The sequence below is a fragment of the Lynx rufus genome, unplaced genomic scaffold, assembly GCF_022079265.1.
Source record: "Lynx rufus isolate CCGP_SWC_20201006 ecotype Redwood Valley unplaced genomic scaffold, mLynRuf1.p SCAF_4, whole genome shotgun sequence".
NCBI lineage: Eukaryota > Metazoa > Chordata > Mammalia > Carnivora > Felidae > Lynx > Lynx rufus.
In genome coordinates, this window is record NW_025814856.1 from 136,558,083 (window position 1) to 136,585,801 (window position 27,719).

A 27,719-nucleotide genomic window follows, 5' to 3' on the forward strand; every position below is an offset into this window, starting at 1 on the left:
GTTTTGTGATTCACCAAACCAAAAACCTACTAGGCCACTCCTTCTCCACTGAATAAGGTCCAGATTCTTACATCCGTGGTTTAGGTCCCTGACAGTTAGGTCCTGACCCAACCTTTCCGGTCACATCCACCACTCTTCACACCTGGGCATGTCTCAGTTTCAGACAAACTGGACTTACTGTTCCATGAAAGATACCTTACTTTTCTCTCATTTCATCTGTTTATGCACTTCCTCTGTCTGAGATGGTCTTCCTTCACCATAGTTATGTTGGCCTCTCAAATGCAAATCTGTCAAATGGCCTTTTCTGACCCCCCCTTCCCCCATAACCGTGACTCAAACCCCAGCTCTCCATCCCCACATCTTAAACCCATATGGGATCTAGGACTTTGTTTATAAGTCTCTCCTGGCACTTTCCATTGTCTTGTGTTAGAATTATCTGTGTATTTGCTTAATTTCCACTTAGTATTATAAATACTGTGTATACATTCTAGTTAAGGAAGCAAGATTTAAACACAAAATCATCAACAACCAGGGCACCTGAGTGGCTCAGTCAGTTGAGTGTCCAACTCTTGATTTTGGCTCAGGTCATGATCTCATTGTTTGTGAAACTGACAGCACAGAGCCTGCTTGGGATTCTCTTTCTCCCTCTCTCTCTGCCCCTCTCCTGCTCTCTCTCTCTCTCTGAAAAACACTAAACTAAAAAAACCCATCAACAATCAAAGAAGACAGGCAAAAATAATATAATAGAAATGGTGAATAAAACATAGATTTTTTTCCTTAAAGATTTTTCTGTCTCTTATATAGCATATACAATAGCTTACATGTTAGGCACTTAATATACATTGTCTTGTGCAGAATCACCAAATTCTTGGCTTATTTTACAAGAGACTGTGGTTCTGTCAGTATCTGAATTTTACTAGCTATTGTAAGCTTAGGCAAGTTATTTGATTTCTCTGAGCTTTAGTTTCCTTGTCTATAAAATGAACATAATTTTAGGTTATTACCTACCTACCTATATTCATTAGGTTTTCATGAATATAAAATGAGTAAAGTAACAAGTATTGAGACTACACCCTGGCACATAGTAAGTGCAATACACTGTGTTGTGACAATGGTAATTATTATTTACAGTTCCTTGCGGACAGGGATCGTGTCTCCTTCATTTTTATATTAGATTAGAAATATGCTCTAGGAATGAATAAATGAGTATGGGCAGTTTCCCAGAGCAGTGATAATTAAGATGGGTCATAATGGGCCATACACTCATTTTAGGGTTTTAGAAAGGTTAGGGACAGGGAATTATGGAAAGGATATTCCAGGATCCCAGACAGATAAGGATATTATGAACAAACACAAAGAAGAGGACTAGAAAGAGTTGGGTCATAAAGGGCAGGGGAGGTCATGTGTTAGGCAGTATTAGAGGGAGGAGGGAAAGATTTGGTAAGTACTGAAATGGCCCAGTAAGGAACGCATTGAAGAGGATGGTAAGGGTTGGCAGAAGGGTACGCTGCTGCTGGCAGCATGTGGAGAACGGACTTCCAGGAGGCAGCATGGGAGGCAGGGAGATGGGCTGAGAAACTCTCCAACTGTGATGTGGTAAGAGCCTCGACTGTGGTGAAGAGACAGTGGGGGTGAAGTGCTGAATTCAAGGGAGAAGAGAAGGGGTGCCTGGATGGCTCAGTAGGTGGAGCATATGACTCTTGATCTTAGGGTCCTGAGTTTGAGCCCATCTTGGGGGCAAAGTTTGCTTAGAAAAAAAGAAAAAGGGGTGCCTGGGTGACTCAGTTAAGTGCCCAACTTCAGCTCAGGTCATGATCTCACAGTTAGTGGGTTCAATCCCTGCATCGGGCTCTGTGCTGACAGCTCAGAGCCTGGAGCCTGCTTCGGTTTCTATGTCTCCCTCTCTCTGCCCTTCCCCCACTCAGGCTGGCTCTCTCTCTCTCTCTCTCTCTCTCTCTCTCTCTCTCTCCCCCCCCCCAAAATAAATAGACATAAAGTTTTTTTAAAAAAGAAAAAGAAGTGGGGCGCCTGGGTGGCGCAGTCGGTTAAGCGTCCGACTTCAGCCAGGTCACGATCTCGCGGTCCGGGAGTTCGAGCCCCGCGTCGGGCTCTGGGCTGATGGCTCAGAGCCTGGAGCCTGTTTCCGATTCTGTGTCTCCCTCTGTCTCTGCCCCTCCCCCGCTCATGCTCTGTCTCTCTCTGTCCCAAAAATAAATAAACGTTGAAAAAAAAAATTAAAAATAAAAAAAAAAAGAAAAAGAAGAGAAAATTAACTAGTATGGATATTAGTACAACACAACTTTACTGTTTCTGAGCCTAAAAATTTGAAATTTTACAATTTTGTCAGACCTGGAAATCATTTTTTAAAATTCTGTCTCTAAAAAAAGTGTATACTGGAAAGTTGTAGTATAAAAGGTTGTGAAACATGAAATGACTTTACAGGAAACAAATATTTGAACATCTTACATGCAGTCATTTACATATAAATAAATGATATGTACATTAACATTATAAAATTATTCTCTATTGTAAATCTTGGGCATTTTTGAGTAATAAATACTTCATTCACCTTGTTCTCATTAATAGATATTCTTAAAAGCCAAACAACATTTATTTTTAGACATTCTATAATACAACCTTAGAATCTTGATTTGTTCAAGTTGGATGGATTTGTATCGTACAGATTCAACTTATAATACAATCTTGCAGGCATTTCTAGAAGGTAAGATCACAGCCACTGTGATGCTTAGAAGCATTGGAGCCACATTTTAATAAAATTATATACGTATAGATGTTATATGTATATATAAACATATATATACACAGTGCTGTTTTGTTTTGGCCATAAATATATATATATATGTATATTATTTTTGGCTATATATATATATTTCCCTTCTGGCCAAAACAAAACAGCACTGTATACATAAACAGGATAAGGAGTCATTCCTCCTGCTTATTTAATTTATGCTATATTCAATAGCCATGAAAGTCAAACTGCTCTTTTGTTTTTCATTGATATCCAAGATTGAATCATACTGCCTGCTGCAGTGATATGTGACCAGCTCTGAGCACCCCACGTAGGCTCAGCTGTCTGCACTGAGTTGAGGAGTTGAGGAATCAGCTTCAGGAAAGAGATTAGTCAGCTCGTGAACAATGGTTCTCTCTTTATTCTTCCTTGAGTCCCAGGAATTGCTCTTTATGCCATACATACCTGACATTAAATAAATATCAAATATTTGCACATCCTCATTTTCCTATTGGTGAACAGTTTCTTAAAAGAGAGGATCATTGTGATTTTTGGTTTCAGGTCTATTTTTTGCTATAAATACGTCTGTGTCACCTTGGCCACGCCACATCACTTCTCAGGGCCTTGGCTGTTTCATTTGTAAACCAGGGAAGAGGACATAAGTGACCTCCAAGGACCTCTCAGCTTTAGAGATGCCTTTGTGGAAACTTCAAACAGTTTAGAAAACAGAACTAAGACACCTGCTGGTGCCCCTGACCAGCAGAGGAAGAGATACTATTTATAAGACAGGAATGAAATGTTTAGTGAATTGTGTGAAATTTAATTCTAACTGAACCAGTCTATTCAGTTGATTTTTTTTAATTAAAATTAAAGCATTACTTGAATGCTAGACAATAAACTATAAACAAAAGACCTACAGAATTTCAGAGTAGTATCAGATCCCTACATCTAAGACTTTGGCTTTCCACATTTTTCCAATTTCCACAGTTTTCTTCCTTCACAATTTTGAACATATATCTATTTTAAATAAAATTAATATGTCGCATATTGCTATATGCTTGATAAGTATTAATATAAACTATTAAGCTATTATGAGAAAAAGTTAGGCATACAATTTCTCAAGCAATTATATGGAAAGACCAAAGTTTTAATGGGTAGGTAGTATTATTACTTTAACGAGTATAGGTGGTAGTAACTCTTCTTCTGAAATGAAGAAAAATAATATGTTGAGCAATGTTTTTATATTTTTTTACTTTTTATTCCCATATCAGCCCATTTATTCATTCAGGCAGCATTTATTGAGCACATGCTAGATATAATGCCTGTTTGCTAGGATACACAGTAAATTTATGGTATAGGAGAAGAAGTGCTTATTAAAAGCAAAAGCTCGAGGTGTCTGAGTGGCTCAGTCAGTTGAGCATCCAACTTCAGCTCAAGTCATGATCTCACGGCTCACGGGTTCGAGCCCTGCATTGGGCTCTGTGCTGACAGCTCAGAGCCTGGAGCCTGCTTCAGATTCTGTGTCTCCCTCTCTCTCCCTCCCCCTCCCCCATTCATGCTCTGTGTCTCTCTGTCTCTCAAAAATAAATAAACATTAAAAATTTTTTTAAAAAAAGCAAAGTTCACAAATGCATATGTAATTTTAACATTCACTATAAGCTATGGAAGTAAAATACATGTATTCTGTATCATATTTTGGGTACCTTATTTGGCTTTGAGGATCAAGATAGATAGCTCTGAGGAAGTGGCATTTAATTTGAGGCCTGAAGAATGTAGTTGGCCATGGAAAGAATGTATAAGATGAGATTCTTAGGCAGGAAGAAAGAATGTGTGAAGAAACTGGGGAAGTGAAATAAAGCCATGTAGCTGGGATGAAAAAGGAAGGAGGTAGAGCAGGGCACTAAATGATCCCAAAGAAGTAGAAGGGGCTAAGTCATGTAGGGTCTGTAGGCCATCTTAAGAATTTTACATTTTGCCTTGAATGTAACAGAAAGCCAAAGGTTTTTTAAAAGGTTAATGACATAATCCAATTTATATGTGTAGTGATTGTTTTGGTTGCTAAATAAAAGTAGACCGGGAGGGAGGCAAGAGTGAGAAGAAAGAAATCAATTAGGAGGTTCTTACAGTGTTCCAGAGAGAGATAGGTGTTTTGAACTATATAGTGGCAGGAGGGCTGGAGAAATAACCGCATTTGAGATATATTTGGCGGGAAATCCACAGGACTGATGATTGATTCCTTTTGGGAGGATCAGGGAGAAAGATAAGTCATGGGTGACTCCAAAGTTTCTAGACTGAGGAAGTGAAGTTGCTGTACATTTATCAAAATGGGAAAGCCTATAGGTAGAATAGGTTTGAGAGGAAAGGTGGCATTTCCCCATTTTATAGTGAGAACACTGAGGCTGAAAGAGCTTGGGTTCCTGTTCGTAGGTACACTTCCTGTGCCAGAGCTACACTGTTACAGCGTCTTTGCAAGCCACATTGCCTTTGATAACTTCTGTGTCTGCTTTGTTGTTATGATACCTTCGGCCTCCACCCATGGTCCTCCAGAATAATGACATTATTCCATTTGGCCAAAGTAAAATTTTCCTATTGTCCTGTTCCACTGGCTGTGTAAATATCCTTGAAGGTTACAAAGACACTGTAGCCCATGTAAATTGCTTCAACCCAGGCCCTGCCTAGGAAGAGGAAGCAAACCTCTCCATTCACAGTTCAGGAACTGAGCCTCTGGCCAGGGGATGGCTAGCAGTACTTAAACAAAGACTATGCTGCTGACACTGATCAGCTCTTTATAGACCCATTGGGCTGCTTCTGCCCAACCTTAATAATTCCAGAGCTCCAGATCAGGAATAAAAACTGGTTGGCATAGAACTTGAGACATTTTGCTGTAGTGACAAGAAACAGATTTGGAAACAAACACACTTGGGTTTGAATCCAGCTAAATGATGTTGGACAAGTCACTTAACTTCTCCCAGCTGTGATTTCTTCATGTGAAATAATAGGATTTATTACATTAGGCTGATTTGAAGATGAAAAGAGATAATGCTTATATGGATCCTTACCTGGCATATGGTAAACCTGCCATAAAATGAAGCTCTGTGTTGTAGCTTTTTGGTTCCCAGTGGAGATAACCTCTCCAAAGTGTGTGAAACGTGGTCTGATATTTGGTAAACCCCCATAGTTGCTATCTCCTGTCTTTCTCAATAATGCTAGAAACCTTTTGTATAAAGAACCACAATATTAAAAGAAAAAAATGTAAAGAAACAGTGAATAGCAAAATTCCCTTGGTAAGCCTTTGAACTTTAGGTACTAAATCAACCCAATTGCTTAAATAATGAATTGACTTGAATTTTCAGAGCCAATTCTTGTTTAATTCTTAGTTTATCAGAATTCCCTGATAATACTCTTTGTCTGTTTTTCCTTAGCTTATTTGGGCATGACTTTCCTTTACTGGAAATCTTGTAGAAAGATGCACAAATCTATCTATCATATCTTAGGATCTTATGAGTCATATATTCATGCCTTGTAGTCACTTGTGCAAAGCATTATAAGTGCCCCTAAGGAAGATGATTTTGATGCAGGTTAAGAAATACCAGCACAAGTCTTCTTGTTGCTCTCATCAGAAGGTTCCTGAGATATTTGGTACAACTTAGTTCTTTAAGCTATAAATGGTGCCCTGGGGAGTGAGGTCTCTAATGTGATCCTCTTTGAACTTGGCTGCCACAGTGGGAATATTCTCGTTCTGCCAAGAGGCATAGATGCCATAAATCTGGAGCCCACCTGTCTTGTCCAGTTCCTTGTAGGTCAGAGGGTCACCGAACTTTCTTTCTCAGTGTAAGGCAATTTGTGAAAACTCAGACTTCAGAACATTTAGTTCTTAATTCTCTTTACTGGATGTTAACCAAAGGCCAAAGAAAAAGGGCAAAGAAAAAAAAATTATTCTGAATGTTAACATCAAGAGTATTTTTCAGTTCACCCATATGCCCAGAGAGGACGAAATAATAGCAGTACTGCTGCATCAGCACTTCTCAGTGGGACAGCGGTTTTCTTTTTAAAACACTTTTTCCAGCCACACAGGCTGACCCAAGTGGACATTGACTTGGCAGGAGAGTGTCTCAGAGTGATAGTTGTGCAACACTCCTTGCAAGGAATTAGATTGGCATTTTGTCATCTCAGCGGGATCCACCTCATCCCTTATGTGCATTCAATTAAACAAATATTTGATTTCCACTTTTTTTCACTGATGTGTAAGTGGTGGCTTTCTTCGCACAAGTAAAGTGTGCCTTGGTTTATAGGCCAGGTGGACATGTGTGTTTGAGTAAGTGTCTGTAAATTCATACACTCTCCAAACCCTTTAGGAAGCTAGGCTTACCCAAGGAATCCAAGGAAAATACATGAACAAAATAGGAATTTGTTCTAACAAGTTATTTATAACTCATAAGCATAATTTTTTAACTGCTCAATTTTATATTTGCTCATGATAAGGAAAAGTGCTGTGATAAAACAGAGTTTTAATTTCCCACAACTTTCAATGGTCTCAATTTCTTTAACCTAAGGACATTGGGATTAGATAAGTGTTCACAAGGGGCTTCTAATGTAGCTGTAATGCTTTATGTCTGTAAAGAAGATGCAAAGCAACTATGATAAAACCTTAAAATCTAAGAAAACTGGATGGTAAGTACACAGACATTTATTGTTATTTTAAAGTATTTTTTTCTGCTTGAAGTATTTTGCAATAAAATAATGGAAACATTAAAAGATATTTAGGTTACTCATACTTTCCTCTTTTTTCTCTTTATTGCTATAGAAAGTATTTATATTTTCTGGGACATTTAGAAAAAACTTGGATCCCTATGGACAGTGGAATGATCAAGAAATATGGAAAGTTGCCGATGAGGTAAGGATGCTAACTGAAATAATTTTGAAAAAGGTAGCTTATATACAAGAGTGGTTGTCATAGCTGAAATAGTTTTACACACTTACCTTTATGCATGTATGTGCATGTATAACTTTAAAGTGGAAAACACTAACATACCTGGGGCCCCTAGTACCTTGGACTAGACCTACCCCTTCCTCTGTGGCGAGTCTCCCATCACAGGCCCCAGAGGTATCATTCCCTTGGCCTTCTTCACTACCAGTGTATATCAATGAGACAGAAACTGGGAGAGACCCAGTCACCTTATAGGGCACCAGGATTAGTTGTGATTCAGAGTGTCCTCTCTCTACACTTTCTCATCCACTTTCTGTCTGGGTTCTGAAAGCATTCCCAGCACAAGGAGAGGCTTTGGTTTTTGACATGATAAACTTCTCTAGGAAGCTTGGGTTTAGCACAGAGAGGTGATGGTCTTTCTGGAGCACCTGCAAATGGCCACCGTCTTCTCTAGAAATCATCAGGAATCAGTTGCCTTCATGGGATGTGGCTGTGAGCCTTTCCAGGCAAAAAGTCACATGACCTAGATGTGGCCTGCTCCATCTCTTGAGGTCAATAGGACCACATAGGAAATATATGGATTGAAATGGAATAAAAATTCCTAAATAATACCCCGTATTTACCCAATAGGTGGTTCATTATAGTTAAAGGCACCATATGGAAGAATTTAGGGTACAGGGAGTGAAATTCTTGATTTCCTTAACCATTCTTGGACACAGAGGCATTATGTGAAAGAAAAAGGGAACATAAACTGTTCTATTTCATTAAATTTGAGGTTTACGTCCAAAGCCCTGATTGGTGGCAGACTGCAATTATGGGGCCTAAGAACATTGAGATTCAAAGGTCTTCTTAGAGAACAACTTTATTCCACTATTTTCCCATAGTTTTGGTCTTTATTGTAGCCCAATTCTGTTAACTCCAAATGTTCCTCCCTTTTGTGCCTCCCTTCAGAGTAGATGTTGCCAGGAGCATTGACATGCTTGTAAGTGTTAAACAGTCACCCACTGGGTGCCCAACCTTCATATGCCCCTCATAAAATACACTTAGATTAACTATTTTTATTATCAAAGTTTCCTTATTACCCACCAAACAAGGGTTTTAAAGAAAACATTAACTAAATTGCAAGTGACACATTTTAGGAGCTTTGATGTGACTTCAGAGAATGAACTATAGGAACACAGTGTGGTGGGAGAGAAACTAGGGAAGACGTTAGACTTTATAAAATCTGCAACTACTGCCAAGTCACAATAAAATTTACAGGAAATCAAGGTCTTAAAAATAATATGAAATTTTAAAAGACATGCCTAACATTTTAAATACCAGTATAACACAGAAATTTTACCTGTCTAGATTTTCATTTGATGAGCTCGTATTTAGCTCTCTTCTACTGCTTCAAAAAAATACTTTGCTATTCATAAATGGAGATGGTGATGGAGATGGTGGCATTCATATCATGTGCTTTGAGTAGTAATGATAACTTTCTGTTGAGGAGGCCTACAGATGGCATACAAATGCACAACAGCCCACAGAAGCAGATAGTAGAAAAGCATTAGTTTAAACGTTACAAGTCCTAGGCTTTTGTCCCAAGTGGTTTATCATATAATTTATTCAAACAGGAACATTTTGGGGTGTGTCAGTTTCTAAACTTGACAGGATACTAGGACAAAAAGACATAAACCAGTATTGTCTGGGGCAAACCAGGACAAATGGCGTCTCATCTAGTCCTGTCTGTGACCTTGATATGACTTGTGTCAATAGAGGGAAATGAACTGATAGCCAAACACCTGGATCTTATCTCAACAGTGCCTCCTTCATAACTCCCCTTTCCTCCAGATAAAAATCAGAAGTACACACGATGACAACACCAGGCCAAGATACACTTTATTCCTACCTTGCATTTGGCCCCATACTCCAGTGTGAAACTTTATTCTAGAGCTGATCTGGATTAGATTTTGTGAAGCCATGATGATCGTGCCTCGTTACTAGTTCTAAGACTTAGAAGGAAAGCTAGCACAAACGGCTTCCTTTGCCTTTGTGCCCTAGGCCCACACCTTCATCTTGACATGCTGAGCCTCATTGTTCTATGGATGAATTTAAAGCAAGTCCAAAGGAAGGAAAGAGAATTTCTATTTAAGACCTAGAACTGAGATGGTGTAATTCCCCCATCCCCAAATGACTTAGGGCCAGATAACTTCTCCCCCAGGAGCACTGACTTTATCAGCTATGTAGACCAAAGAAAATTTCAAGAGACTGAATCCCAAGGGGGAAAAAAAACGGATGCCTAACATTGTGGCTCAGTAAATTGGTAGAGTTCTTATAACTTTTCAGGCTTTCATATAATTGGCAAGCGTAGTGCCTGACACATAATGGGCATTAAGTGACTGTTAGCTATTATGATCCTATTCCCATTTGATCTTCACCTAGCCATCTCTTAAATGTTGATGTTTGACAGAATCCTAATTTTGTCCTATTGTACTTATTCTTCCTTGGAAATTTGATGCAACCTCTTGGCTCTAACTAATACCTCTATACTGATGATTCCCAAATCTGCCTGTCAGCTCCCTACCTGACATCTCAGCATGGACAAGCACCTTGTTTCTATAGTTACTTTATCTCCCCTATGCATACAACTGTCCTGTGTTCCTAATTCCAGCAAATGGCATAAGCACCCTCTAGTTGCCCAAAGCCAAGACCTGGAATTTATTCTTGACTACTGATTTCTTCACCTGTCTCCACTCTATCACGTCCTGTTAATACTGTCTCCTGCCAATATCTAGAATGTTTCCATCCCCATCTGACACTACTACTAACTCTCATGTGGTTGCTTAGGCTCCTAGGTGGTTTCGCTCTCATTGACTTCCTATAATTCATTCTGCTCTTTGGAGCTCTGGTAATCCTTCTTAACCATGTACCCAATCACTTGTTTCTCTCCTTTCTATGGCTCTTTACTGGTCCTTTAGACCAAGTCCACACTGCTTAAGGTGGCTTCCAAGGTCCTTCATGCTTCGATCTTGGCTTGCCTGTCTAAACCCATGCCCCAGCCTCCCCCTGTTTACCATGATCCAGTTCCTCTAAAGCACCATGTGTTCTCTGTTCTCCAGAGGCTTTTTCTCATGCTGTTCTCTGTATCTGGGAAACCCTGCCAGCCCTTTACTTCCTGCTCCCACTCATCATTTGGTCTCTTCTTGCATATCACTTCTTCCAGAAACCTGCTGTGATGGTCCACACCTCCTATACCTCCAGGCCTTTCATAGCATTCTTTACATGGGACAGACTTACCTCTTAACTTGCTCATGTCCCCCATCAGATTGTAAGTCCCTTGAGGGCAGGGATGTTGTCCCATTCACTGCAGTGTTTCTAGTGCTTACAGTAGTGTTGCAATGTGGATGCTGGTCAATAAATATTGGTTGATTGAATGAATAAATGACTTCATTCATTTTTTGAATGAATGATTTGACTCATTTGTTTAAGTGGATAAACAAATGATTCACGTGTGATCTATCATGAAGATAGCTTTGTGATTAGTTTGCCATTAGTACAATGGCAACAGGTGTTGCCATTAACAATGAGCACCCTGAGCCTTGAGAAGTCTGAGGGGCTTGGTAGATGCTAGAACAGCTCCATCCTTTGACTTCTGGTTCACATGCTTTTACCGCAGCAAGCTTTCTTAGTTATCTATGGTCTAAGCAACACATCTGTTGGTTTTAGATGAAGGATCTTTGGTAATTGTTTGTTTGGTAGATAACTTATAAAATAGGTCCCTTCCTAACACATTGATAGTCAGGTAAGTTATTTTAAAGAGCAAACTAGGGGCTCTTGGGTGGTTCAGGTAGTTAAGCGTCTGACTCTTCATTTTGGCTCAGGTCATGATCTTCTGGTTCATGAGTTTGAGCCCTGCATCAGACGCTGTGCTGACAGTACAGAGCCTGCTTGGGATTCTCTCTCTCTCTCTCTCTCTCTCTCTCTCTCTCTCTCTCAATAAATAAATAACTACATAAACAAACTTAAAAAAATTTAAAGAGCAGGCTAAATAGCAGAAACAGTGTCCTGAAAAACCTTCAGAGTAGCAAAAAAAAAAAGTGTCTAAAGGAGTTGAGAGGGTCTGTTTTTACAACTGCCTGTGAATGGACTATGCAGTCCAACCACAATTTACTTTTCTGGGTTTTTTCCCCATGTTTTCTTGTCACAAGAGCAAGCTCTTGTTCCATAATAACATTCCAGAGAGCAATAGCAAAAGTCAACATTTTGAAGAGAATGTCTGGTCCTTTACAGACTCTAATAAATTTTTTTGTTTGATATGTCACAAGCCAATTTTTTTCTTTGTAAATACATATGATTGATCAACTCAACTAAATAAGGCTGGCAAATTCTTTTGTTGTAAAGTTCTTCATACCCACGAACTATTGATGCTTTTATTTATTTTTCATGCCAAGTTGGAATAAAAATAATTAGAAATGTTTAGATTCTAGTAAATCTTAATTTACCTTAGTTTGGATGGAGATAAGCTAAAATTTATATTTATTTTTAATCTACTGAAAAATAATTTGTGGTGTATATATAAATAACATATTAGGACTATATATGTATATATTAATGTATATACATGAACATATAACGAATTCTGCTAAATCAGCAATTACCATTTCAATCTTTTTTTTTTTCTCACAGCACTGTTTTTTTTTATTTTTTTTTCAATATATGAAATTTATTGTCAAATTGGTTTCCATACAACACCCAGTGCTCATCCCAAAAGGTGCCCTCCTCAATACCCATCACCCACCCTCCCCTCCCTCCCACCCCCCATCAACCCTCAGTTTGTTCTCAGTTTTTAAGAGTCTTATGCTTTGGCTCTCTCCCACTCTAACCTCTTTTTTTTTTTTTTCCTTCCCTTCCCCAATGGGTTTCTGTTAAGTTTCTCAGGATCCACATAAGAGTGAAAACATCTGGTATCTGTCTTTCTCTGTATGGCTTATTTCACTTAGCATCACACTCTCCAGTTCCATCCACGTTGCTACAAAGGGCCATATTTCATTCTTTCTCATTGCCACGTAGTACTCCATTGTGTATATAAACCACAATTTCTTTATCCATTCATCAGTTGATCTCACAGCACTTTGAACAGTAATTTCTCACTTACTATTTTTGTCCATATCTAGACCGTGAGTTTCTTCTTCAAGGCAGGGCCTAGTGTTATTCATCTTTGAATCCCCAGGTCTGCCATAGTACCCAGAATTTAATAAACCCTCATTAAAAGTCTATTAAAGAATGCGTAACTGAGCAGTCATTTATATTCAAATAATCAGTAGGCTAATTTAAGCCATTCTTACCATCACATTAAGTTGGTTACACATAGAGTTATAATAATAACCTTGTGCTTTTTTCTTTTTTTAATTTTTTTTTCAACGTTTATTTATTTTTGGGACAGAGAGAGACAGAGCATGAACGGGGGAGGGGCAGAGACAGAGGGAGACACAGAATCGGAAACAGGCTCCAGGCTCAGAGCCATCAGCCCAGAGCCTGTCGCGGGGCTCGAACTCCCTGACCGCGAGATCGTGACCTGGCTGAAGTCAGACGCTTAACCGACTGCGCCACCCAGGCGCCCCAACCTTGTGCTTTTAAAAAACAATTATTAGTATGTCTTGCTTCCCATTTGCTCTCCAAAACCTATGACAATATCTGGCAGGAAATAGGTAATTGACATGTTCACTTACTTCAAAACCTAAAGCTTTACTAAGTCATGTTGATCTTTCTCTAGTGAATATGACTGAAGATTTTTTTTTACTATACTTGATTGTAAGTAAAACAGTGAGATAGGAATATTGCAAAATATACTCTAGCTTGGTCTGTCTCACTGTCTTTTATTTTTTGGAACTTTGTTCTCCAAATACTGACAGTGATAGATATTTAGGTACTTAGTTATTTACTTAAGAAATAGTTTCTGTTGAGAGAAAACACATGCAAAATATAATATAGTAAGGTGGCTTGGGAAATTAGTGTACGATTGGTGTGGATCTAGAGGGAGAATATTGTACATGCCACTACATTCTTACCAAAAGCTCAACCTCGTTATTAGAGGTATGATATAAATTAGTAGTATTGCAGTACTTCCTGCTAACTTACTTTCCAAGGCAACTTGCGAAGGCAAAATCTTACAAATTTTGATTTGTGGCATATCAAGCTAATCTTGTCATACCAGGGTAGTGTTTCAGTGACCAGGTCCATGTCCTTGGAATTTCCCAAGTTCTGACACAACTAATAGTGTGGATTAGGTACTTACCATGTGCCATGTTCTGTAGTAACCTTTTTCAACAAATTATCTCATTTAATCCTCAGTACAGTTCTTTGAAGTCTATCTTGTTAATTTCCTCATTTTTTTCAAGTGAGGTCAATGAGACTTACAGAAACACACCTGATACCATCAGTAAATGGGTGGTGAAGTGCAGATTCAAAGCCACTTTTGTTTGACTTCAGAGCTCCAATCTTTATTTTTTTTTTTTTTCCAACGTTTATTTATTTTTGGGACAGAGAGAGACAGAGCATGAACGGGGGAGGGGCAGAGAGAGAGGGAGACACAGAATCGGAAACAGGCTCCAGGCTCTGAGCCATCAGCCCAGAGCCTGACGCGGGGCTCGAACTCACAGACCGCGAGATCGTGACCTGGCTGAAGTCGGACGCTTAACCGACTGCGCCACCCAGGCGCCCCAGAGCTCCAATCTTTAATCAGTACTTTTATTTTTTTAGTTGAAGCATAATTGACATAGAACACTATTAGTTTCAAGCGTACAATGTAATGATTTGATAATTCTACGCAATGTGAAACGATCACCTCACTAAGTCTTGGTAACATCCGTCTAATCTGTGCTTTTCTTGGTGGTTAATTTGACTTAAAATTAAAAAAAAAAATCCTTATCAGTGTTAAGAAACTTCTAGTTTTAGAGGCACCCGGGTGGCTCAGTCATTTAAGCATCCAACTCTTGATTTTGGCTCAGGTCATGATCTTACAGTTTGTGAGATCTAGCTCCATGTCATCAGGCTCTATATGGAGCATGGAGTATGCTTAAGATTCTCACCTCTGCTTCCCTCTGCCCCTCCCCCACCTGCGCACATGCACTCTCTCTCAAAATAAATAAATAAATAAATAAATAAATAAATAAATAAATAAATAAATAAAGAGGTTTTGGGGTCAGTTCAAACTAGGTTTAGATCTTATTTCAACCTGTTACAAAAAAGGAAATGTAATTTTATACTTTTATTTTGAAGGGATTTTATAGTTGTCAAGATGAGGAAAAAAAAAAAAAAAGCACACAGACAGGGGAAGTGGCTAGTCTACTATTGTACTCTATACCGGCAGGACAAAATCAGCTCTCATTCATTTATCACTTGTCATTTTTAAGTTTGGATTCACTTTTGCATTCATCAAAACTATGTTGGGTTGTTTTGTTTTGTTTTGGTTTGGTTTGGTTTTGGTTTTTCCTTTTTTTTTTTTTTTGGCCAGCATTCTAGGAGCTCAGTACATATTTGTTGAACAAATGAATAAATGTGTCAAGACTGACAATGTGTCTCTACACTGTCCCCATTACACAGGGGACACATAGAGCTAAAGAGCATAGAGGCAGTGTAACAGGGGAAACTTCCACAAATACTGTCATGGCTACATGCCTGACTATGTAAAGGATGATCAGGGATAGTCAGAAGGGTATGTCAGGGTGTAAAGGGAACTACAAGCTGTTTGGGGCCACTGGAAGCAGGGTGGAGGGGATTTGACTCTGGATGCCTTTTATGTCATGTGAGAGAGCTCAGCTTTATTCTGTCAGGAAGAGATTTCAAACAGAAATGAGAGGGTCAAATTTGTACTTTAGAAGGATCCCTGGGGTGTTTGTGTGGTCAGTTGACAAATCGAACCACTTGGGATTTATAGTGTAAAGCTTAAGAGATAATGAGGGCCACCACAATGGGGTTGGCAAGGAGAAGGATTTAAGAAATATTGGAAATATGTCCAGGGCTAGAGATAAAGATTTGAAAAATCATTAGTTTATTTGTGGTGGTTGATACCCTAAGAATAAATGGGTTCTCAGAAGGAGAGTTTAGAGAGTTAGGGGTAAGGAAGACTAATATTCAGAGGACAGGAAGAGGGAGAGCTGCCCACACAGGCTCCTAAGTGGTCATAGGTATGTGGTTTCTCATAAACCAAGGGATACATGTTCAAAGAAGAAAAAAGTTCTATGTTGGGAGGTAGTGGAGACAACAGATACACAGTAGTTTTTTTTTTTTTGAGGTTTCTACAAAGGGGTAGATATGGGATTCTAGCTGAAGGAGAATCTGGAGGCAAGTATTGTAAGAGACATAGCAGGTTCCCAGGCTGAAGCCAAGTAAAAGCAAAAAGGCGAAGACAGAAAGAAAGGACACAGGTCCACCCAGTGTCTTTATTCATATTCTCAGATCCTTGGAGCTGAAAGTAATTTTACGTTTGAGTCTTCCAGGATATACCAGAGAACTCCCCCTTGTCTAATTAATATGTTTACATTCCCGACCATTACAGAAACTCTTTTCAAAATTAATAAATTCTTACAAAGTGAGATTGCTTTAATGAGAACCCAGTCAAGGAAAGAAGTGTCACCTGCAATACATCTCATGGGCGTACAGTTAATATTTGCTGATCAAACGTGGTGATATGGGCCATCTGTGAATTCATTGCTGAATTCAGGGATATTTCCTAAAGCCATTATCCCATTCTGCCTGTATTATAATTAGTATTGTATCTTACTTCCCAATACTAAATCCCAGACTCCCCAAGAGTAGGGGGCAGTCATCATCCATGTATCTCTTGGCCCTCAAACACTCAGCAATATTTGGCAAAAAATAGGGGCACCTGGGTGGCTCAGTTGGTAGAGCGTCCAACTTTGGCTCAGGTCATGACCTCGCGGTCTGTGAGTTCGAGCCCCATGTCGGGCTCTGTGCTGACAGCTCTGAGCCTGGAGCTTGCTTTGGATTCTGTGTCTCCCTCTCTCTCTGTCCCTCTCTCTCTCAAAAATAAAATAAATGTTTAAAATAAAATAATATAAAAGAAAATAAAAGTTAATGCACATTTATCTGAATAATAACCAAGATGTCAATAATTTTTATCTTATTTGAAAAGAATTTGTTTCTATATCTTGTTCGCATTTTCACCTTATTATTTCCTATCTAGCTTGAAAAAATAAGCCACTGGCCCTAACACAACTCTCATATTCCACCTCAATATCTAAGCACCTTTAAATCTCTTAGTAATATACCGCTATTGTACATCTTTTTACTTCATAGTTTCATCAATTTCTTAAAATCAGTTTTTATGAATTGAAGCAGCTCCCCAGTTGATTATTTTCTAATTTTCATGCGCTATTATGACAAAGTAGAGAATGGAAAGTATAATAAAAGAATCTGTCATGATAGAGCAAATAACTGCGTTTAATACTATTATCTCTTCTAGCATGTATTCAATTGTGTTGTAATTATTTATGTATGTCTTTATAGATCCTGAGCCTTGCGGGGGCCATGTGCCATTTATGATTTCTTCAACCCCTATGAGGAGTACCTGGCACATAATAAGCACTCACTGAAAACTTCCCAAATTAAGTACAGAGCTGAAACAAGTCATAGGCTTATCCTTTAGAGCCGCAAAGATTATATGTAGACTTTGGTTCAATCAAACCCAAACAGCAGGGGTGATGGGTGGTTGATATAAAATTTAAACTTTCAGACTGCCTTGTGTCTTTTTAGACTGTCAACCTCTCGAGTGTCTTTAACCTTGTGGTATCTGAATTATCCAATGTTTTCTCTCTTTTCTGCAGGTTGGACTCAGATCTGTGATAGAGCAATTTCCTGGGAAGCTCGATTTTGTCCTGGTGGATGGGGGTTATGTCCTAAGCCATGGCCACAAGCAGTTGATGTGCTTGGCCAGATCTGTTCTCAGTAAGGCAAAAATCTTACTGCTTGATGAACCTAGTGCTCATTTGGATCCAATGTGAGTTTCAGAATTCCTGCCATTTAATCTTTGAGGCCTACTTCATACTGATACCGGTTCCCATTAGGCTGTCATGTCTGCAAGTGGAGGATCCCTCACTACATATGAAATGACTGCCCAGTGGAAAAGCCACTATATGATGTGAGCACAAGTGCTTATATCCTGGTATAAGAGCCCTGTGTTCTCTTCTGAGTATAATTTTGGAATTTCATACAAACTCTCCCCCTTGTCAAAACATGATGAAATACTTAGTTACATAGGCATAATCTGATTCTTATGATTTTCCTCTATGTGCCATTTATATGGTAAGACTTTTTAGAGCACAAAAGAACCACTGGTGATTCCACATGATAATAAAATGTACTTATTTGTGAAATTTTCTTCAAAGTATCTGTCCTATTTATTTATGGAAACTTAGAATCTGCCCCATGGTTGGGAAGCTGATTGTGGCCAACTCTAAATCAGCATTATGTTAATAAAAGTATTCAAAGAAAGATAAGTAATTTAAAGAACTAAACTGATGGGACAGTGGGTATGTCATCAAGGATAAAGGCAGATTATGGACCTTCTGTGATGGTATATGTGTTGTTTTCTTTCTTTTCTAGAACATACCAAATCATTCGAAGAACCCTGAAACAAGCATTTGCAGATTGCACAGTAATCCTCTCTGAACACAGGATAGAAGCTATGTTGGAATGTCAACGATTTTTAGTGAGTGTTGACAACTTGCTTAAGATCTCATTTCTCCTTTATTTCTTGATAACAATATCTCATGTGGGACTTCCTGCAAATCACAATACAACAATGTACAAGTTCTTTCAAATACGTGTCACACAGCCATCCAGCTTTATTCCGAATAGTTGCATAATTTCTCACTTTGATTTGAGCTATGAGGTGAGGTTAGAATCCAGTAAATCTCAAATATCAGAATATTACTAGGTAACATTAATAAATTGAAACATCTGTACATTGAGTCCTTTATTTGGGGATCAAGTCATAATAAGGTCTAAGTCCTGATGCTTTTAATGACTAAATCTCCCTTGGATGGGGTCCAGGAGAGGCCTGGATTGCCTTGCAATCTGATGTGTGGTTTTAATGCAGTAGTTGAAAGACTCATTTTATTCTTCTCATCATTATTTGGAGCTCAGGTAAGTGCCTCTCCCAAACACCTTCTTACTGTGCTTTCAAAACTGTCACAGATTCTTTCAAGTCATGTTTACAAATTCCCTTGGGTTTAGTCACAAGGAAATTCTGAGGATGATGTATCACATCATTTCCATTAAGGCTTTTGAGGCTCCTGGAGGTAAATTCTTTTCTTACTGAAGGATTGTTATTACCATTATTATTACTAAGCTTCAAATGACAAATTATGGGGCCGACCCACAGCCTCTTGCCCTGCCATGGTCAGGTTCAGGAGATTGGGTATAGCCTTTCTATCCCCTGGCCTTGCGTTTGCTCAACTTGAACATGTGAGGGAGGCATTTTAAACTCGCGCAAATCCTGACCAATTTGGAATTGTTAAGCTTCAAGTCCCCTGTTGAAGAGGCTCAATTCTTTGTCATGCTGTGGACTTAACATTCTTTTTTTTTTTTTTTTTTTTGGTGTTTTTTTTTTAAAGTTTATTTTTGAGAGAGAGAGAGAGAAAGAGTGCAAGAGAGAGAGGGGCAGAGAGAAAGGGGAAGACACAGAATCTGAAGCAGGCTCCAGGCTCCAAGCTGTCAGCACAGAGCCTGATGCGGGGCTCGAACTCACTAACCGTGAGATCATGACCTGAGCAGAAGTCAGACACTTAACCGACTGAGCCACCCAGGCACCTCTACATTCATTTTTAAGGTCACATATGAGGATCTATCAAAGGTCTTTCTGGCTGAGCAAGCAATGTTAGTTCCTTTAAAGTTCTCTGAAGAAGCACAGTGCTCAGTACTATAGTAATTAAAAAACAAAAGTCTTCCAGCTGCTCAGTAGAAAATTATAGCTAATTTTCCAAAGGGAGAAGCTCAATAAAGCAAGAGGACTCAGCAATGAAAGGAGATATCTTTGACTGTTCAGACTGCCAGCCTGTGGACACTGTGTTTCCTTTTTGGCTTTTCTCTTCCTCTAAGCCTATACCAGTTTCTGCCCTTGCTCTGGTCCACCCTGCCTTCTGTTTGAGATCTCACTAACAGCCACTTCCATAGGTCATAGAGGAGAACAAGGTGCGGCAGTATGATTCCATCCAGAAGCTGCTGAGTGAGAAGAGCCTCTTCCGCCAGGCCATTGGCCCCTCAGAACGGCTCAGGTTCTTCCCCACCAGGAACTCCAGCAGGCACAAGTCTCGTTCCAAAATTGCTGCTCTGAAGGAGGAGACGGAAGAAGAAGTGCATGAAACAAGGCTTTAGAGAGCAGTGCAAATATTTGCATGGGATGTTTGCTTATGAAATTGGAGGAGAAAACATTTTCTGCCTCAGAAAACTACGATGTGTAATGTTTATCTTTAAAAGGAAAAATTTTGATAAGAGGAGTTAAGGATGCTCAGATGGGTCTGGATAAGTGGCTTCCTGGCAGTGGGCAAATTGTGTGAAAGGTACTCCAAATCCTTGAAGATTTACCACTTGTGTTTGCAAGCCAGATCTTCCTGAAAACTTTTTCCCTTTGGTAGTCATTGGAAAGGTGGCTATCAACATCAGCCAGCCTCATTGTTCAACTTACTGTTTAGTGAGACTTGCTAATTTGTATTATTGGAGAAGAACTGTAATCACACTATTTAGAGATATGATTAATTAATGGTAACTGGAAACTTTAGTGGCTTATGTAAGTTTATATCTCTTTTCCTGTACTCTCTCCAAGATATTTAAGAACACAACTATATTGTCTGTTAAATATTCAGACTGTTCTGTTTCCAAGCAAGTGTTAGAATACCCCAAGAGTCACACATCAGCTTGTCAAAATATACACCATGTTAACATCGAGGTATCAGGAGAGAGAACTTCCTGATTTGGGAAAGGGTTAATACCACTCACCGCTCTACCAAAAATCCAAATAACTCAGACAAAGTACATCCCTTACCTGGGAAAAGGGTTGCTATAGTCCAATGTAGCAGGATAATTCCCTTGATGTAGAAGTTGACATGACTTTTCCCAGCTTCCAGAAAGTAACAAGCTCATAAGACCTCTGAACAGAGGATGACTGGAAAAAAATGCTTTAAGGCAAATTGGTGCAGGAAAACCCTTCTTACCCCAGAAGCTCTGGGAAGAGAGTGTGCAGGCAGATAGGCTGTGGGTGCTGTGGGTAGATACACATGAAATTCAAAGATCTAGGTGTATGTAGGGCTATGCTGTATTGTTTAAGGCCGCATGCATTTCCTACTGTACAGACTGAGTGGGGCACATAATGGGAGACACATGGAAGAGGCAAGCAATTCATTTTATATGCTTCTGTTTTATAATTCTGTGATGCAAATAAAATTTTCTCTAGGAAATATTTATTTTAATATTTCAAACTCATATAAATGCCTGTATTTTAAAATGATTATATGAATTATATTTGTATTAAAAGAATTTTATATTTGAAATGTTGACTTTTATGGCGCTAGTTATTTTTTGTGATATTATGTTAAGACTGAAGGGAAAAAAAAACCTTGGGGGATGTTGACCAGAGGCCATGAATTACCTTGATGGTGTAGAGAGAAGCATTAGGGCTCCCAAAGATTTGCACACCTCTATGATTCCCTGCCAACACACATGTTCCCTCTTAGAAGCTGTTCTGAAGAAAATGGTACCACAAAATCTGACCGCTCCTGTCAAGAACACATGCCTTCCCAACTCCAAACTAACCGTTAAGATTGGATTCTATTTATTACTGTAAGAAAATACCATGTGCCAATAAAATCTGTATATTTGTGTGAAATTTAGCTGTTATCAGATGTGTTCACTAATCATGTCTCACTGATCTCTTCAGTCTCTAAGTATCATGGAACACAAAACATGACTCATTTCTTTAAATACAGCTTCTTGAGGATCCCACATGAGTTAAGATACTCTTAAGAAACTTTTTTAAAACTGCTGTGACAGAAAACATGAATAGACACTTCTCTAAAGAAGACATCCAGATGGCCAACAGGCACAACATTGCTCCTCATCAGGGAAATACAAATCAAAACCACACTCAGATATCACCTCACGCCAGTCAGAGTGCCTAAATTGAACAAATCAGGAGACTATAGATGCTGGCGAGGATGTGGAGAAACAGGAAGCCTCTCGCACTGTTGGTGGGAATGCACACTGGTGCAGCCGCTCTGGAAAACAGTGTGGAGGTTCCTCAAAAAATTAAAAATAGATCTACCCTATGACCCAGCAGTAGCACTAATAGGAATTTACCCAAGGGATACAGGAGTGCTGATGCATAGGGGCACTTGCACCCCAATGTTTATAGCAGCACTTTCAACAATAGCCAAATTATGGAAAGAGCCTAAATGTCCATCCACTGATAAATGGATAAAGAAATTGTGGTTTATATACACAATGGAATACTACGTGGCCATGAGAAAGAATGAAATATGGCCTTTTGTAGCAACGTGGATGGAACTGGAGAGTGTTATGCTAAGTGAAATAAGTCATGCAGAGAAAGACAGATACCATATGTTTTCACTCATGTGGATCATGAGAAACTTAACAGAAGACCATGGGGGAGGGGAAGGGAAAAAAAAAGGTTAAAGAGGGAGGGAGCCAAACCATAAGAGACTATTAAAAACTGAGAACAAACTGAGGGTTGATGGGGGGTGGGGGAGGGAGAGGAGGGTGGGTGATGAGCATTGAGGAGGGCACCTGTTGGGATGAGCACTGGGTGTTGTATGGAAACCAATGTGACAATAAATTTCATATAAAAAAAATAAAACTGCTGTAAAATATACATAACCTAAACTCGACCTTCTTTAAGTGCATAATTCTGTGGCCTTAAATACATTCACATTGTTGTATAGCTATCATCACCCTCCATCCACAGAATGTGTTTCATCTTGCAAAACTGAAACTCTGTAGCCATTAAAATCCTATTCTTCCCTCCTCCTAGCCCCAGGCAATCACCATTCCATGTTCTATCATTGTGAATGTGACTAAGTACCTCATCTGAGTAGAATCTTATGATATTTGCTCTTTTGTGACTGGATTATTACACTTATCATGGCTTCAAGGCTCATCATGTTGTAGCATATGTCAGAGTTTTCTTACTTTTTAAAGCTGAGTAATATTCTGTTGTATGTATACACCACATTTTGTTTATTCATTTGTCAATTTAGATTGCCTCCACCTTTTGACTATGTTGAATAATACTTTTATGTACATGGGTGTACAAATATCTTCTTGTGTCCCTGCTTTCATGAGTTAGGATACATTTGAGGTTATTTTTGTTTTAAAGTTGAGGCTATTTAATAGAAAAAAAAGAGGTATATTCTGCTAAGGACCATTTATTTATTTGAAAGCTTTTTCAAATAGTGGTAGCTATCTGATGGCTCTTAATGAGCAAATCTCAGCAAGGGAAATAGTGTTTCAAGGATTTTTAAAAAATGTTTAGTTATTTTGAGAGAGAGAGTCGGGGAAGGAGGGGCAGAGACAGAGAGAGAGAGAGAGAGAGGGAGGGAGAGAGAAAATCCCAAGCAGATTCCGCACTGTTAGTGCACAGCCTGACATGAGATCATGACCTGAGCACAAATCAAGAGTTGGACACTTCACCTTTTAGCCACCCAGGAGCCCCAAGGGAAATAGTAATTTTTTAAAGAATTTTTCTAATGTTTATTTATTCTTTAGAAAGAGAGAGGGAGCACAAGCGGGAAAGGGCAGAGTGAGATGGAGACACAGAATCTGAAACAGGCTTCTGGCTCTGAGCTGTCAGCACAGAGCCCGACATGGGGCTCAAACTCACAAACCATGAGATCATGACCTGAGCCAAAGTCAGATGTTCAACCGACTGAGCCACCCAGGTGCCCCTAGGAAATACTATTTGTACACTAGAAGCTAAGTGGCTTTTCTTTGTTTAAATCCCAGCTTTTAGTTGATGAGGTTTCTCTGGTACTCCTTTCTTCTTGGAAGAATTTCATCATAAAAGATGCAGGTACCGGCATGTGGTAGATAGACAGTAGACCCCTACTAAATCCTCTAACTCTGTCCTTATTTGGAGAGGTTTGTGTTTATATATGACCCCAAGAAGAGTCTCAGAGCACGGTCTATTCAAATCATTCTAGTTCTTTTTTTATTATTAAACCTTATTTTTAGGGAAGTTTTAGTTTACAGCAAAATTGAGCACAAAGTACAGAGTCCCAGTAAACCTCCTGCACCCCCATACATACAGCCTTCCCCACTATCAATATTCCCCATCAGAGTGATACACTTTTACAATCAGCATATCATTTTCACTCAAACTCCATGGTTTACATTAAGTTTCACTCTTGGCGAGCCCTCATTTATCTGCTCCTTCCCCCTACTCCCAGGTAACAACTGATTTTTTACTATTTCCATAGTTTTGCCTTTTCTAGAATGCCACATAGTTGCAATCATACAGTATGTAGTCTTTTCAGATTGGCTACTCTTACTTAGTAATACACATTTAAATTTCCTCTTTAAGACATGGAAGCCAAGCCTTTTCATGGCTTGATATCTCATTTCATTTTAGTATAGAATAATATTCCATTATCTGGATGTTTATTTATCCATTTACCTACTGAAGGACATCTTGGTTGCCTCCAAGTTTTGGCAGTATGAATAAAGCTGCTATAAACATTCTTGTGAAGATTTTCATGTGGACAAAAGTTTTCAACTCCTTTGGGTAAATGCTAGGGAGCTTAGGGTAAGAGTATGTATGTTTAGTTTTGTAAGAAGCTATCAAACTGTCTTCCAAAGTTTCCACCAGCAATGGAGGAGAGTTCCCATTCCTCTGCCACCTCCCCAGCATTTTGCATTGTCAGTGTTTGGGAATGTGATCATTCTAGTATAGTTGTGTAGCAGTATCTCATTGTTGCTTTAATTTGCTTTTCCCTGATGACATATGCTGCTGAATGTCTTTTCATATGCTAATTTTCCATTTGTATATCTTCTTTGGTGGAATGTCTGTTGAGGTCTTCTGTGCATTTTTTTAATTGGTTTATTTTCTTATTGCCGGGTTTGCAGAGCTCTTTTGTATATTTTGGATAATGGTCTTTTCAGATGGGTCTTTTGCAAATATTTATTCCTAGTCTATAGCGTGACTTTTTATTCTCTTGACATTGTCTTTTGCAGAGCAGAAGTTTTTACTTTAAATGAAGTCCACCTTATCAATTTTTCTTTCACAGGTTGTACCTTTGGTGTTGTATCTAAAAAGTCATCTTCATACCCAAGGTCATATAGGTTTTTTACCATGTTATCTTCTACAAATTTTATAGATCTGCATTTTACATTTAGGTCTGTGATCCATTTTGAGATAATTTTTGTGAAGAGTGTAAGGTCTGTGTCTAGATTAATTTTTAACACGAAGATGTCCAGGTGTTCTAGGATGATTTATTGGAAAAAAAAAAACCTATCTTTTCTCCATCGTATTGCTTTTCCTCATTGTCACAGGTAAGTTGACTATATTTATGTAGGTCTAGTTCCAGGCTCTCTATTCTGTTCCACCAAATTATTAGTGTATTCTTTTGACAATACTATACTCTTGATTGCTGTTGCTTTATAGAATATCTTGAAGTTGAGTAGTGCCAGTTCTTGGACTTTATTCTTCTCCTTTATTATTGAGTTGGGTATTCTGGGTCTTTTTTTTCTCCATATAACTTTTAGAATCAGTTTGTTAATATCCACAAAATAACTTGCTGGATGTTTACTGGGATTGTGTTGAAACTATAAATCAAGTTGGAAGGAAACACATCTTGACAATATGGAGTCTTCCTATCCATGAATATGGATCTCCCTGTATTTAGTTGTTTTTAAATTTATTTCATAAAAGTTTTCTTCAAAGTTTATTATAGTTTCCTCATATATAGATCTTATGTATATTTTGGCAGATTTATAACTATTTCATTTTTGGAGGGGTGTTAATGTAACTGGCATTGTGTTTTTAATTTCTAATTCCACTTGTTTATTGCTCGAACAAGGAAAATGATTGATTTTTGGATATTAACCTTGTATCCTGCATCCTTGCTATTATCATTAAATTAAATTAAATTAAATTAAATTAAATTAAATTAAATTAAATTAAAAAGTTTCAAGAAAGTTTTTTTTTCAATTTTGAATTTTCTACATATATGATCATGTCATCTGCAAAGGAAGACAGTTTTATTTCTTCCTTTCCAATCTGTATACCTTTTATTTCCTTTTCTTGTCTTGTTTCATAGCTAGGACTTCTAGTAGGATGCTGAAAGCAGTGGAAAGGGGGACATCTTTGACTTGTTCTTGATCTTAATGGAAAAGCTAAGTTTGTCACCATTAAGTATATTAGCTATAGGGCTTTTGTAGATCAAGTTGAGACTTTCTTCTCTATTCCTACATTACTGAGGGTTTTTATCAGAAATTGGTGTTGGATTTTGTCAAATGCCTTATCTTTTTAAAGTTTATTTACTTATTTTTAGTAATCTCTACACCCAATGTGGGGCTGGAACTCACAACCTCGAGATCAAGAGCCACATGCTCTTTAGACTGAGCCAGACAGGTGCCCCTCAAATGCTTTTTTGGCATCTATTGATATAATCGTGTGATTTTTTTTTCTTATTTGGCCTGTAATTGTGGTAGATTACAAAAAAATAAATTAATTGATTTTCAAATGCTGAATCAGCCTTGTGTACCTAGGATTAGTCCCACTTGGTGGTGGTGTATAATTCTTTTTATACATTGCTGGACTAGACTCGCTAATATTTTGTTGACCATTTTGCTTCTATGTTCTTGAGAGATAGTGACCTATAGTTTAAGTATTAAGGTAATGCTGGTTTCAAAGAATGACTTAGAAGGTATCCCCTCTGTTTGTATCTCCTGAAAGAAATTGTAGAGAATTAGTAGGATTTCTTCCTTAAGTGTTTGGTAGAATTTACCATGAACTCATCTGGGCCTGGTGTTTTCTATTTCAGAAAGTCATTAATTATTGTTTTAATTTGTTTAATAGGCTTATTTAGATCAGCTATTCTTTTTTTCTTTTTGTGTGTTTTTGCAGATTGTATCTTTCAAGGTTTATTTCACCTAGGTTTTCAAATGGATGGACATAGAGTTTTCCATAGTATTCTTTTATTATCATTTTAATGTCCATGGGATCAGTAGTGATTTCCCCTCTTTCATTTCTGATATTAGTAATTTATGTCCTCTGTTATTTTTTTTTTCAACGTTTTTTATTTATTTTTGGGACAGAGAGAGACAGAGCATGAACGGGGGAGGGGCAGAGAGAGGGAGACACAGAATCGGAAACAGGCTCCAGGCTCCGAGCCATCAGCCCAGAGCCTGACGCGGGGCTCGAACTCACGGACCGTGAGATCGTGACCTGGCTGAAGTCGGACGCTTAACCGACTGCGCCACCCAGGCGCCCCTCTCTGTTATTTTCTTAGCATGGCTAGAGGCTTATCTATTTTTTAAGTTTTTTTTATGTTTATTCACTTTTGAGAGACAGAGACAGAGTGAGATCATGGGAAGGGCAGAGAGAGAGGAAGACACAGAATCCAAGGCAGGCTCCAGGCTCCAGGCTCTGAGCTGTCAGCACAGAGCCCGACATGGGGCTTGAACCTACAAACCATGAGATCATGACCTGAACCAAAGTCAGACACTTAACCAACTGAGCCACCCAGGCTCCCTGAGGCTTGTCTATTTTATTGATCTTTTCAAAGAACCAGTCTTTTGTTTTGTTGATTATGTTTATTAATCTCCTATTTTCAGTTTCATTAATTTCTGCTTTAATTTTAATTATTTACTTTCTTCCACCTAATTTAGATTTAATATGCTCTTCTTTTTTTGGTTTTCTAAGGCGGAAGCTTAGATAACTAAGTTTAGATCTTTCTTCTTTTCTAGTATAGTCATTCAATGTTATACATTTCCACCTAAGCACTACTTTTGCTTCATGCCACAAATTTT

At 38.5% G+C, this 27,719-nt stretch overlaps 1 protein-coding gene across 1 annotated transcript in view; it reads left to right on the forward strand.

Moving 5' to 3' along the window:
• CFTR (CF transmembrane conductance regulator) overlaps positions 1–21,557 on the forward strand; it is a 188,051-nt gene extending 166,494 nt beyond the window's left edge. The window contains exons 24-27 of the mRNA XM_047097293.1: positions 7,554–7,643; positions 17,504–17,676; positions 18,282–18,387; positions 19,854–21,557. Of these exons, the coding sequence (XP_046953249.1) occupies positions 7,554–7,643; positions 17,504–17,676; positions 18,282–18,387; positions 19,854–20,054 (570 nt within the window). The 3' untranslated portion in view covers positions 20,055–21,557. The remainder of the gene's footprint in view (positions 1–7,553; positions 7,644–17,503; positions 17,677–18,281; positions 18,388–19,853) is intronic.
• Positions 21,558–27,719: the final 6,162 nt, after the last annotated feature.